This window comes from Gracilinanus agilis, chromosome 2 (assembly GCF_016433145.1).
Source record: "Gracilinanus agilis isolate LMUSP501 chromosome 2, AgileGrace, whole genome shotgun sequence".
Classification (NCBI taxonomy): domain Eukaryota; kingdom Metazoa; phylum Chordata; class Mammalia; order Didelphimorphia; family Didelphidae; genus Gracilinanus; species Gracilinanus agilis.
In genome coordinates, this window is record NC_058131.1 from 210,321,346 (window position 1) to 210,336,821 (window position 15,476).

Sequence of the window (15,476 nt, forward strand, 5' to 3'; positions counted from 1 at the left end):
AGGAAGGAAGGAAGGAAGGAAGGAAGGAAGGAAGGAAGGAAGGAAGGAAGGAAGGAAGGATCATCCTGGGTCACAATAAAGTCCTTTATCAGCAAGGAGCAGTCTAGTACAATGTAAAAACGAATGAAACTGACTTGTTACAAACATACCATATATTCTAATCGCTGTTGTCCTTTAAAGCAGTATCTTTGGTAGGCTAGCTACTTATTTTAAGTATACTTATACTTTTAAAGTGTTTTTGAAAATTTTTGGAAAACCATCAGAACAAACCAACATGCCAAACAAAAATTTTCATTTTTATCACTTTATAGCCACATTTTTCTTTTAAACACAAAATAAGATTGCCCAGCTTGTTCAATTCTTTAGTAATTAGACCTGACATTTAGAGATTTTTGGCAAAAATTAAAGGTATTCTTGAAAGGACAAAGATTTGCCATAATTTTTTCAATTCCAAAGAAAGTGCTATAGGTTCCAAAGGCAATTCCAAAATAGAATCAAAGAACTTAAAACAATTTTAAAGAATGTCAGTTTTATGGGAATTCATATATAACTCTGTCAAGGGAATTAGCTGTTTTTTTCCTTTTAATTGATTTTTTAAAATTAGCAATTGTTTTCTCTCCACTTCCAAAGCCTCTATGGAGCTTTTTTGATTTCTTGTAAACACTCAACCAGAAAAATTCCATTAGTTAAAGCACTAGTTAATTAGCATTCTCGCTCAATGTGTTACTCTATTTCAACTTAGTCATACATGCACTGGATATTATATTTACTAGGTATTAGTCTTCAAAAAAGAAAAAAGAAAATTGTCTAAGCATTCAACTTCCAAGGGTACTAAATGATGAAGAATAGCAGAAAGAAGTATTTTTAGACTTCTATAAAAATAAATAATGAACTTCAGCAGCTACAATCAAAATACTTGATATTTTCCTAAATTTAAGAGGGAACTATAATTAAATAACCTAAACTGATGCAAACTCTATTATTATTTTACTTTTCATCAAATCCAATTAGAAGTAATCATTCACTAACTAGATATGATGTTCGTTTATATTCGTTAAGCAATGTTTTGTGTGTAATCCTATGTTATAAACCATAATAGGCCACACACCTATGATGATAAAATCAAAATGCTCTTTTTAAATGTCAACTGATGTCATCTTTTTTTCTTTTCCACATGAAGTTGTTTATTGTAAAGCATTCTGACTATGAAAGCAGCTATGAAGTGGAATTTAATTCCTCTGTCTTCCAAAGGAAAAAAATCTATTTACAATTCGCTATTCCAAATAACAATGTCTATAAAAGAATTATATCCATATTTTCTCAATGTGGGTCTATAAGCCTTCAATAAATGTCCATTAAATTCAAGTGAAGATGAGACAAAGTTTTCTAATAAAAAAGTTTTTTTAAATAAGTTCTTTTCTAAGATGCCTCACTAGAAAACTTTATTTCTATGTTAAACTTATGATAAGTATTAATTAGTTCCAAAATATACTCTTATTTTTGGTTATTCAGAAACTCTCAGCCAAAAATCCAATTTAAAACTAGAAGTAGCCTGAACAAAGTTGCAGGGTAGATATTTCTGAATTTTGGCAAATCAATTATAAATAAACTCAGTTCCTACATTTCAAGTATATGTACAACTGAACATGTCCAAAACTGAACTCCTTATTCTTCCCCCAAACCCACTTCCTAACTTCTCTATCACTGTTGAGAGAGCCACCGTCTTCCCAGACTCCCACACTACTAACCTAGGTATCATCCATGCCTCCTCACTCTCTTTGACTATCACCATCCCACCTTATACAATCAGTAGCTAAGGCCTGTCACTTTTACTTTCCCAATATCTCTAGTAGACATCCTCTGCACTCCTGTAACATTACCACCACTCGAGTAAAGTCCCACACCACTTCAGGCCTGAACGATTCCAACAGGCTTCAAGTTGGTCTTCCTATCTTCAAGTCCCTCCTAATTTTAGCATATCTTCCATTAAGCTCTCAAATTGATCTTCCTAAAGAAAAAGTATGACGACATCACTCACCACCTTCTCTCTCATTCAATAAATTCCCCTTGTTCCCTATGGCATTGTAGGAGAAGTGGGCAAAATTATTCACCTCCCATGAATTCAAGCCTTATTTCTGCAAATTTCCTGAATTTAGTATTTTCCAGTGAGTAATTCATCACTGCTCTTGCCTTAATATTCCCTTCTAGAACCCCTTGGTATTAGACCATGAATTTCGCTGACATGTTTGTGTGATACAAAGATCCACTCCTTAAAAACAGCCCTGTTTTAAGGAAAATTGACTTCAGCTATTTTATTAAAGGACATAGCTGCAGTAGCTACTGTCTGTCCATGTCTCATTCTTACAAGAACCAAAAGACTTAACTTATGAAGGTACAGGATTACAGAGTCTTTGGAAAAATTCTCCTCCCTACTCTGATTTGATAAGCAGATAGACCTCATTTAGTAAGACCAACTAACTATATTTAGAAGATAATGCCTTTATCTATCTTTTGTAGCTAAAAATATACCATTTTCTCCAATAAATATACAATCCTTTTTTTTTACTAACCATCTGTGTTTTACAAAAAGCCATCATCTTTTCTTTGTTTTGTACAATGTTACTCTGAATAATGTTTAATTTATGAATACTGCCCTAAAATTCATATATATATATATATATATATATATATATATATGTATATATATATATATACTCTGTCAAGCTCAGGATAAGTTTCCATCCATTTTGCAACCTGCCCTCGCCAGTCAAAACAAACTTATTTCTCTCTTAAATTTCCCCTTATTGTTATTATCTGACCCCAACCACAAGAATCCAGATTGGTAAATGATAATCATTTTTTATTTCTAAAAAAATTTCACTACAACAACTGAATTCAAATTTAAAATTCATGTTTGAAAATTCTTATATTTGAAATTCAGTCTCTTACAGTTTGGCTCTTTCCTATTTTTCTAGTCTTTTTGTATTTACTCCCTACCAAGCACTTTTCAATCTAGTTAACACTAGTCTTCCAACTGTTTCTTGTACACGTCCCGTTCCAACACTACATTTCACCAGCTATCCAACCAGGACTGGCTTGCTTTTGTCCCTCCCTACCTTGTATGCTTCTTGGCTTCCTAGGCTTTCTTGAAGTCTCAGCTAAAATTCCACTTTTTGCAAGAAGCCTTTCCAATTATGCCTCAATACTAGTATCTTTCCTCTGAAATACCCTCCAATTTATGCTTTATGTCATTTGTACATAACTTTTTATAGTAGCAGTATAGGAAGAAAAGAAAAATACAAAATGGCCCTCAGCATTTGCAGTTCTCTTCTAATTCTGCAAAAGTATTCAGGTGGAGGAAAGAGGGATTGAAAGATACTAAGCACCAAATATTTTTTAAATTATTAGCTTAGCTGTTGGTATTTCTTAGGCGAGATACTTGTCTAATAATCAACTAACGGACTTAGTAGAGGAAATGAATCAGTCTCAACAGACACATACATACACATGCACTATAAATAAAGTCATAAGATGCAAGGTAATTGCAGATAAAGGCAAAGATGGCTCACAGATTTTCCTAGAAACAGCAAATAAAGGAATGCTTGAAGTTGATTTTCTTGTGTATCCAAAGGCAATAAGAAATATCATTTCATGAAATATTTGGTCATTTCATATTATAATGATTATAAGCAACTTGAGACCCCCTACCTTCCCAGAATTGTTATACCTGATCCCCTCCCCCACAAGCTGCACAATTCTCCTAGCTATTCCTTGAATAAGATACTCCATTCCCTGACTGAGTATTTTCACTACATGCCTCTCTTATCATCTCTGCTTGCTGACTTCCTTCAAGATCCAGCTAAAATCCCACTATCTATAGGAAGTCCCTGCTGATCTTCTTTAATTCTAATGTCTCCCCTTGATGATTTTCAATAAACCTTTATGTAGCTTGCTTATACATAATTGATTGCATGTTGCCTCTGGGCTTATAATCTGTTTTTTGCCTTTCTTTGTATCTCAGGACATAGCACATAGTAGGTGCTAGTAAATATTTGCTGACTAAATGACAAGAAAAGATATGAAAATAATTTGGCTCAGGGACCAATTTTTTTTTTGGCAAGAAATGAAGAGGCAGATAAAACAACCAAAAATTTTAGACGGGAAATACTTAAATCTATTTACCAAGTAAAGATATAGAAGCCTAAGGCAAAACTTATTTATGAAAGAACACATTCATAAACTCTATGGAGGATGGTGATTATAAACAATACTATCTTGAATAATATGGAGGAAAAATGAGTGTCAAGAAAGAATATCAAAGAGGAGGCAGAGTCATAATGGTGATATAGCAGGAAGTGGTTCAGACAAGCTCCTCTCCACAAACTCCTCCAAAGGATCTAGAAAATGTACCAAACTGAATCCTGATGGAGAAATCCCAAAAAAAAAGTCAGTCATATGTCTAAACCAGCTCACACATAGAGAGAACCGCAGACATTGGGAATGTTGTCTAGCTAGGAATAAGTCTACCCACAGCACTCCAGCACCAAGTAAAAGGCTGAATATTGGCATAAGAGGCGCATCAGACCCCAAAGAGTACCTCTAAACCTATTCAGGGCACCACCACACTCATAACATGACACCTTGAAAAGAACAGGTGCCAAGTGACAATGTTGTCACCCAGTACCCAGCTCAAGCTTACAGATCCAAGGCAGCCTGAGAAGGGAATTGGTGCATAAGGGTGGTTCCTAGGTAAAGAGGCCATGGGTGTATACCAAGAAAGAAAAGATCTCAGAAGCCAGAAGCAGCAGTGTGTCTCAGACTCCAGGGGTACCTACTTCCTCAATTCAATATTAGGATTGGCCTCTCCTTCAAGCTTTACTTCTCTTCTCCTCATACTGACTCCTTGGTAAATCAATTCAACTCTATATTGTGTTCCTCTCTTGAATTCCTGCTCCCCTTGTCATAACACTGGTTACATTCAGTCAAACCTGTGTATTAATATATATATATATATATATATATAATGTAATGATATTATAAATTATTTAAAATGATAAAAGTAAAATTCATTATAATTATTACAATTAATAATTATTAAATATAATCAAGTAAATTTTATTGTAACTTACCACAAATTCTGATATATCAATGTAATGGAATATTAGTGAATATGACAAAATATGATGTAATTGACCATTTCAGAGGAAATGGAAAGACTTGTGAAGTAGAAAGAAATGAACAGGACCAAAAAATTGATTTATATAATGATAATATTATAGAAAAAAATTGAAAGACTTTAGAATTCTGATCAATGTTATAATAAACCCTGAGTCCATGAATATGAAATGAATATGAGACATCATTTGCCTCCCAATAGGAGGTGATGAATTTGAAATATAGGAAGAGATGCATTTTCAGACACAGTTAAAGTAGAATTTGTTTTGTTAAACTAGAGCTATATATTAAAGAATTTTGTTTTTAGTTTTTTCATTTTTTTAATTTGGTCATTTGAGGGATGGGGTGTAACAGGAACATATTTTAAAATAGTTTTTATTTGAAAAATACAAATAAACTATTTTTAAAAAACAAAAATAGAGAATTCATATTTTCAATTAAATTAATCAACTAAGATAAGATTCTGGTTTTTTGTCTTACCTCATTTCTCTCATCCACATCCTTGCATTTCTCCAAAAGTGCTTTTAGGGCAGGAATATTTTCCTCTTCTACGTAAGTCAGCAGACTCTCATTCAAAAGGTTTGCCATCTTCACAGAAAAGCTTCTGTATCTCTATCTCAGTGCCTGTTTTTTTTAAAATAAATGTTTAAAAATCATGACTAGAAAACAAAAAAAAAATGCTACTTATCTATAAAATATATATACTTATCTAAGTTATCTATAAATTCATACCTTCTAAAGTAATAACTTTGTCATTTTAAATTAGTCCTTTTTATTTAATGTCAACAAACTACAGTGAAAATAGTTCTTTAGTAGAAATCTTAGTTGATTCAATAATGTAATATATAATTCTTGGTTTCCGACTCTATAGTCCTTCACAGAGGCAGTCTATATTTTTGACCATTGCATAAGTTCTAGAAATGATTTTATATTTACTTACCATCATCGCCAAAAGCTTTTTAAATCAGTTAATCAAAATTATAACCCAAGAGGAAAAACTAAGAGCACATATACTCTTATAGATAAAATAAGAATCCATGTAAAGCACTTTGCAAACTTTAACGCAATCATCACCCAATAAATGGACCACTTAAGGTTTTAAATGTCATTTCTTATTACATATATTCACAGAATAGTAGCTTTAGAACACACAAGTCTTTTATCTCTGAATAATATTAAGACTTGTGAACTGGTTTTTGACTTTACATGTTTTTTAGAAACATTTGTTAAAGCTTGCTTAGCTAGGATCTCCCTCCTCCATTTATTATTTTTTTATAGCATAAAGGTAGTATAACCAATGTCAAATATATAATTATTCACACAGTTCTTTTCTTTCTTCCTACAGAATGATATATTCCTATTATGACAGCCTAATTATACATAAATATGTATGCCTTATATAATTATGTAATATATATGTAAACAATTAGGTTAACTATATTTGGGAGTCCAGAAGGAAGAACAAACTAATCATATTATTTGGCTAATACTTCAAACTCCATCCAGAATAGTAGAATCTGCTAGAATTTGTTCTAGCTTGTTCAAGACTTAGCCTTGAAGGACCCAGATACACCTTGCTGATATGTCATTGCGTAATGTATTATTATATAATGTTATGCATTTTATATGCATGTATGTGTGAATATACATAAATATATAAAATTATTAAGCTAACTATAAGAACACACATCTGCACAGTTTTTCACAAAGTCTTGCTCTAATGCTTCTTTGTGTCATGGAGATGAGAACAGGTTTTTGAAGGTTAAGCCAACAGAAAATAAATTCCAGTAGATTCTACCAAGCTGGAAATTCTTTGAATACACCATAAGTGAACAAGTTAAGTCTGTTATCTAAAAATCAGCCTAAGTACAGAAAAGTTCGCCACTAGCTGAACTAGAATCTTGGTGATGAATTCTTTCACTATTGTAAACCATGAAACAAAGGAAACTACAAAATAGCCCTTAGCCCCTTCTACTCCTACAGTGATAATGGCAAAATGGCAGAAAAAGTAACAAAAGGTGATAAAAAGCACCAGGTTTTTAAATGGTCTACAAACTTTCACTGCTGGTACTTTAAATGTGAGTGAATCTTGACATTCTTGCTATAAATAAAAAACAAAAAGGTGCAGTTGAAGGAAAGGAGGATTCCATGGGTTCTCCTTAAAAAGGCAAAAGGAAGAATTATCAATGTGAATTTTAGTGAACACCAAAAAAAAAAAAAAAAAAAAAAAAAAGGTAGAATGGTGCATCTTGTTAAGATCAACATTCTACCAATATTGCTATACAACAGCAAAACATGACATACAACATTCTCCAAAAAAATGAAAGTGAAAATCAGAGAAGGCAATAGGGATGAACATGGTAGGGATAAGCATATTAAAAAAAACCACCAATGGGAAACTTTCAAGAACAAGAGTAAAACTGCAAGTATCTCTGATATTTCTCAAAGATATGGAGAAATGAGTCAAATTTATAAGAATATAAATCATTCCCCAATTGATAGTTAAAGGACATGAATAGGCAATTTTCAGATGAAAAAATGTTCTAAATTAAATTATTCTTGATTAGGGAAATGCAAATTAAAACAACTCTGAGGTACCATCTCACACTTAAAAGATTGGCTAATAAAACAGAAAAAGGAAATAATAAATGCTAAAGGGGTAACAGGGAAATTGGGACTCTAAGGCACTGCTGGTAGAGTTCTAAACTGATCCAATCAAGCTGGAAAGCAAAAAACTTTAGAACTGCACATGCCCTTTGATTTAGCAATACCACTAAAAAAGAGGAAAGGACCTGTTTATACAAAAATATTTATAGCAGTTCTCTTTGTAGTGGCAAAGTATTGGAAACTGAGGGACTGATTGTCCATTAATTGGGGAATGGCTAAACAAGTTGTGATATATGACTGTAATGGAATAGTACTATGCTATAAGAAATGAAGTGAAGAATAATTTAAGACCCATAAAGACCTTACATGGACGGATGGAAAGTGAAATGAGCAGAACCAGGAGAATGCTGTATAGAGTAACAGCAATATTATATGATAAACATCATAAATTACCTATTTTTAGCAATAGAGTGATCCAAGAAAATTCTCAAAGATGAAAAATGCAATCTGCCCCCAAAGAAAGAACTGATGGAATTTGGATGCAGAAAGATAAATATTACATTTCTTCACTTTTTGTGGGGGGGTTCAAGTTTTCTTTCACAAAATGATGACTATGTAAATTTTTTTTACACTACCATGAATGATTTTAAAATCTAGGTCAGATTGCCTGCCATCTCCAGGAGAGTAACGGAAAGAGGGTGAGAATTTGGCTAGAATTAAAAAAAAAAAAAGTAGTTTAAAAATTATTTTCAAGTAATTGAGGGAAAAAAATAAACATTTTTTTAAGGAGAACAAAAGTAAAAGACATTCAGCTAGGTGGCACAGTGAAAAGAGTGCTAGGTCTGGAGTCAGAAAGATCAGAATTCAAATTCTGCTAAAGACACTAGTTGTTGCATGGGCTGAGACGGACATGAATGGGAAATAGACCCTGAACAAGGACACATGTTACAACCAGTAGAAATGTGCGTTGGCCATGGGTGGGGGGGGGAGCGGGGGGTTGAAGGGGAAAGTAGGGGCATAAAATATGTAAACAGATTAAAAACGAATATTAATAAATGTCTAATAAAAAAAAGACACTAGTTGTATGACCCTGGGCAAGCAAGTTAACTTCTATCCACCTCAGTTTCCTCTACTGTAAAATGAGGATAATAATAACACAAACCTCCCAGTTTGTTGTAAAAGTGCTCTGCAAACCTTAAAGAGATAATATAAATGCTAACTGATATTATAATTATTCTCTTCTTTTATCTTCATTATCATAAAATGTCATCAGAGAATATATGATTGGAAGATCATGCTGGTCATAATGCATAAGAGAAAATAAGGAAGGACTCTAGCACATAGGACTTACCTATGAAGAACTTAATGGGAGAACATGAATAATAGTTGCAGAGTATGAATAGAAATACATGGACTATGATTCACATTAGCCAAATAATGAGATCACAGATCCATTTGAACACTGGGTATTTACCCAGGCCATTATCACAAAGACAGAGGCAAGAAAGTAGTCCTGTGGGATAGAACTCTATACAGCATTCTATACAGCAAAACATTTTATGTACCTTGGCTAATAAAAATAAAAGTTCAAGATTGTGGACATTTTTTTCACACAGGCTGCAAGGTCTCTTCTGTTACTGTGGACAATAATGAGGGAAGGACTAAAACAGGGCTCTACTGCTTAAGATGCTTCAGAGGAAACTGGGAAAAACAAACTCCTACTCAGAGTACAACTGAGATCTATCTTTGTTTAGTTCAATTCCCTCATTTGGCTGGTACTGAGAATCACATAATTTTACAGTCTGAAGGGATCACAAAAGCTGTTTAATTCAATTCATTCTCAAAAAAGGAATCTTCACTAGATCACACCCAACAAGTCTTCAATCATTTTTAGGATTCCTGATTTTGCCTCTACTTCTTCAGATACCCCATCTTATCTCTAGCCCTTTGAACTCCACTATTTGGTTTCCTAACTCTTCATTTTGGAATGATATAACAGGATTTGGATCCTCTGCAAAATACAAATTTCTCATCCTTTAATCCCCTTTCCATTTCTTGTTAGATATAACATCTTCAACACAGAAGCTTCAAGTAGCAAATGCTTTTTTTTAAATAAATTCATTACAAAATTTAAAACCCCATATCTTAGTATTTTATTCTTTCCTGATATACCAACTCAAGAAATGAAAATTTCTTTATTGCAGTGTTTGTACTTTTTTTTTTTTTTAAACCCTTACCTTCCGTCTTGGAGTCAATACTGTGTATTGGCTCCAAGGCAGAAGAGTGGTAAGGGTAGGCAATGGGGGTCAAGCGACTTGCCCAGGGTCACACAGCTGAGAAGTGTCTGAGGCCAGATTTGAACCTAGGACCTCCCGTCTCTAGGCCTGACTCTCAATCCACTGAGCTACCCAGCTGCCCCCTGTTTGTACTTTTTAAATGGGTAAAAACCCCAAGGCGGAACCTTCTTAACATGTCTTCCTTCCCTATGAAATTTATCATTGGAAAATTTTGTTATTCTGTAAGATTGCATCTGCCCAGGCCTCACATCTCACTAGTATTCTGCCCCTATGACTGGACTCTATGATTAGAGGGCAGGGCTATGGGCTCCAAAGCCTCCATTTAAAGATAGGGTTCAGCAAAGTTTTTCTCTCCATTTCCCACCAATCTCATTGCTTTTGGACTCCTCTGATGTCCCTACACCAGGTAGCTTCTTTGCAAATCTCCCCTTTTCAGCATTAAGCATGTGTATATGCGTATGTGTGTGTCTGTGTGTCCTTTTCTCTCATTAGATTATGAAATCCCTAGGAGCAGGCACTGCCTTTGATTTTATTTGTATTTGTATTCCCAGTACTTATTATAGTGCCTGGCATAAAGAAAGAACTTAACTAATGTTTACTGACTGACTAAAATAAAAATTATAAATAAAAATAAAATAAATATAAATTTTAAAATCGTGTTTAACCTACCATTTGACAAGGCTGAAGCAAAAGTCTCTAGGAAGGGAATAAAAAAGGGCTCTTGCTTTACAAAAATCTAACATTTATATAGCTTTCAAAGTACTTTCCTGGGCACAACTTTATAAGGCAAGGAGTACAAATTAATATTATCATCATCTTCATTTAATTGGAGACTATCAGAGGAGTAGCCAAGGTTGCACAGATAAAAAGTCTCAAAGCTTGAACTGAACTCTAACACACTTTTACTATACCACCAAGCTATAAACCAGGCATATCCTTTTTTTTCCCCCCCAATAGTGGGCCACATCATCAAAAATATGTGCTGTGTGAATTAGATCATTACTTTTAGCTTCAACTACATACATTAACTGATTCAGGCCTGCTAGCATAAAAAATAACATCAGTTAGCCATAGATACACAGGCACTGAAATTCTACTTCATATGTACTAATTAGGTATGAATTTTTGTGGCTAAAAATCTTGGACAGATTTAATTTTACCTTATAACCACACATTAGCTGCCTAGAACCTTGGGCAATCATAAAGAGAAAATCAAATATTGATTTGGAATTTTATATTTAATTGCATTGTAATACTATTCTGTATTTTATATAACAACCTAACTACTCTGTCTCTGAGTAATGAAGCTCATGAGTTCAAAAGTTCAGTCTTCCTCTCTCAAGTTAAATGCCTAAATTTGGTTTTCCTATCAATAATTTTTAATTAAAGAAAAACTCTGATCTAAGTTTAGAGGTTCAATGCTCTCATAAAATACTTTAATTCTAAGGGAACTGCTATATCAAGCACCACCTGCAAATCATTTTGTGCCAAAGAAATCTGGAATCTCTAATACGTTCAGCTCTTGAAAAGCTCCATGACATCTATGTGCTCTTTGAAGGTTTACAAGCTGACTTTGTAAACTTCCACAAATACCCATCCTTGCCCAACAAAAATGATCTTATCTCCTTTTAGGAGCCAGAGAATCCACTATCCCAGGTCCACTAGCAATAGTCTCAGGATGTAACTGAGTCCCACAGATCAATAAAGCATTCCTATAAGACACAGAGGGGTGGTCTTGGACCCACATATTGTAAGCCCACTTTCCAAAATGCTATCAGCCATGTTGTCCTCATCCCCATGATGCTGCCAAACTTATAACCAATTGTATCCTCATTTACCCTGTTTTGTTCTTTGCTCTATGCTTATAAAAAGGGAACTATATCTCTACCTTGGGGTTAAAACCTTTATCTTCTGTCATAGAAGCAATACTGTGTATTGGTTCCAAGGCAGAATTACAATAAGGCCTAAGCAATGAGGGTTTTAAGGGACTTGCCCAGGGTCACACAGCTGGGAAGTGTCTGAGACCACATTAGAACCCAAGACCTCCTATCTCTAGGCCTGGATCTCAATCCACTGAGCCACCTAGCTGTCCCACCCATCCACTTCATTAACAGGTTTACACCCTGCTAATAAACTCTCATCTTCCTGGGAGAATGTACTTCAGAATACCTTTGTTAGAATTTCACTCATGATAATAGGATCATATATACATAGGCAGGAGGAACCTCAAAAGTCATCTAGTTTACCTCTTCATACACAAAACATGAAACTGAAGCCAAAGAAGTGAAATTACTTGCCCAAGGTTTCAGATATTTCAAATACACTCTATCAGTGACAAAGGTAGAATTCAAACTCAAATCTTCAAAATCCACAATTAATTGCTCCCTGAACTGTAGAGAGCCAGAAATAAAGTTTAATCTGTAAATCCTATCAGATCCAGCTATAGCCGATGATTATAACTAATTGATGACTCCTTTCATTATTAAAAGTTTTCCTCTGAAGTAAATCATTTTAATTTAAAGAAAAGGGGGAAATATGTGGGAAGCCAATAAGAGAATAGATAAAAATCTGAGACTCCTCTTTTGACCCCTTTTGTGATCCCTGTGATTTCTTGTTGAAAAGTATTGTGGCCTTATTGTAAAGCTTTAAGATCCTAGCTAACCAGAAGTTAAATGGTTAACACTCTCTCCCTTTGGCCAGGAATGCAGCTGCCTGGTATAGCCAAGGCCAAAACCTTAGCAGGGGCAATTCAACCCTGAGAAAAATATTCCCCGACTTGGCTTTCTGATAAGAACCCAGTCAAAATTCAGTCTTGGCCTTGGTCTGTTCTGAAGCCAATGAGACCTTTTGTGTTTTGATATGACATAATTTATAACTTCTGCGCATCTGCAAAGTTTCAGGGGGGTTCTTTTGTGTGAAATGAGTCTTGAAATATATATAATAAACTCCATGCTCCTAGAGAGAGAACTGGAAGCATGAGCTAAAAGATGTTCAGTGTCAGATATATCCTTATCAACTAAACTGTCCTTATCAGATTATCAGAGATGATAAAGAGATCTCAAGACTGAACTATTCTTTGGGAAAGAAATTTCCATCCCCACAATCCTAGACAGTACATCTAATTCTATATATCTCAAAGATAAAAAAAAAATTTAATATGTAATAGGCCAATGTAATTCATACATATTAGCATATATAAGTGAGCATACATTTTTACCAAAATAGCAGCTAATCAATGCTGGGCTAGATTAGCTTGTAAGTAGGATCCATAGATTAAGAATTGAACATGATCTCAGAGGTCATCAAGTAACAAAAATAGCTAGCAGTTATATTGTATTTGCTATGTACCATGCACTGTACTATGCCATTTAAAATCTCCTCATTTGATCCTCACAATTCTATAAAGTAGGTGGTCATCTTATCCCCATTTTACAAATGAGGAAATTGAGGCAAACATATTAAATGAGGATTACAGAGATAGTGTCTGTGAGGCTGAGGTGAGTCTGAGGCTATATTTTAATTCAAATCTTCCTGACTCCAGACCCTTCACCATCAGCTGCCCTGAAATCTGTCCAAATTGTTCATTTACTCACACACCAACATCCCACTTATGCATGAGGAAATTCAGGTCTGGAGAAGTCATATGATCTATGCAAGGTCAAAGAGCAGTAAGCGGTAGAGTCAGGTAGAGCCTTCATAGCAGGCAGCTATTTCTATGAGTATTGGAAATTTAGCACTCAGAGCTTTATTAACAGTTAGTAAAATAGTTAAGAAATGTTACTATTCTAGTTTTCCAGATTTTTTAAATGATTTTGTGATGTCCTTCCAGTTTGAAGTTGTTATTGCATTTATTTCTTTAGAATAATCATAGAAATCATAGAAAAGTCAAGAAACTGAAACTTTTATGACTTAAGTCCTACCATAGGGTCCATATATTGTACCCAAAGACAAACATATTTAACCCAATGATTTAAATGAACTAAATCAGATACTTCACTGGGGAATGATTTTTTTTAAATCTACAGTAAAAGGAATGTTTTATAGGAAGTGTCTATAGAAATGAAATTAATTCTGCCACTCTTTTAGAAGAACTCCTGTTTTTAGAAAAGGCTTCGGAATGACCAATCACAGGCCTAAGCTGAATTGCTTAAGTAACAGCTCCCTGTTTCTGAGCCTAATTCAGAATTTAGCTGGTCTGAAATGGGTTAAGTTCAGAAATCCAGCTTCTCTGCTAATTATTCATCTTTACTGACCTCAGAGAATTCTAGGAAATTGTGTGAGAAAGAGAGGGGAGTTGGGTCAGCTATCTTTAGGCACCAAGCTATCCTTCAAGGACATTTGGGATCCAAAAGTCTAGGCTGCTATTTCACATTTGGACTCTGACAATGAGCTCTTCTTAGTCCCAGGGAAAAGAAGGAGTACTTTGCTAACCTCCATTACCAAACTTCCGACCAATCATGTTTGTCCCTGCACATCAACTATGTAATTAATCAATTTTGTTCTTATTGTGTCATTTACCCTGCTGGGTACTTTGTGTATTCCCCTCTCCCCTCCTTTTTGCGATGTTTAGCTTTAAAATCCCCTATTCTATATGTTACCAGCATCAGGCACTCTTATAATAATTCAGTACTCACAGGGTCCCCATGTGTTCATCCCCTGGTCCTGTCCATATTAAAGACAAAATTTATAGACTCTGATTCCTCTAGTGTATTTAAACTGAATCAGAGAGCTACCTTAATTAGACCCTAACTTCTCTGGTCAGAGTCAGGAGTCCTGACTCTTCTAATTTATTCTGAGTTGGGTATCCCAGACTATTTTGTTCTGAGTCAGAGATTTACATGCTCTTAACACAAATTCAGTTCAACAAGCATTTAATAAGTACCTACTATATGAAGGGCAGATATCTTTTTTGTTTTTAAGTACCCAAAAAAGTTTCATTTTTCTGGCTTTCTTAAGGAGTGGGGGGAAGGAGGAAGGGACAAATTTCAGAAATGAAATTAAAAAAAAATTGAATTTGAAAGAGAGTTGAAATTTTTAAAATACATAAAATGATATTAGCACTTAGAGAGACGAAGGAAGGAAGGAATGGAGGGAGAAAGGAAGATGTTCAATATAGATATGAGGGGGAAGAGAGGGACTTATCCAAAGGCACAGAAGAGGAAAATGAAGTGTATCAGAAAAAAAACCAACAGGAGTGTTCAATTAATCTAGAAAATGTATGAAGGAAATTTAATAAAGTTAAATGGGGGAAAATTATTTCATTATTTTCATTTACAAAACTTTTCATACACATTATGTCATTCATACAATAAACCTGTCAGCAGAGCAAACATAATACCCAAAATTTTTTAAATGAATAAGCTAAGTTTGAGGGGTATTTAGTGTTGTCTAAGAATA

General features: G+C 34.3%; 1 protein-coding gene across 1 annotated transcript in view; it reads right to left on the reverse strand.

Annotated features, from left to right (window-relative positions):
• KIDINS220 (kinase D interacting substrate 220) overlaps window positions 1-15,476 on the reverse strand; it is a 176,621-nt gene that overhangs the window by 157,213 nt on the left and 3,932 nt on the right. Inside the window, exon 2 of the mRNA XM_044663618.1 lies at window positions 5,656-5,799. Coding sequence (XP_044519553.1) covers window positions 5,656-5,763 — 108 coding nt within the window. The 5' untranslated portion in view covers window positions 5,764-5,799. The remainder of the gene's footprint in view (window positions 1-5,655; window positions 5,800-15,476) is intronic.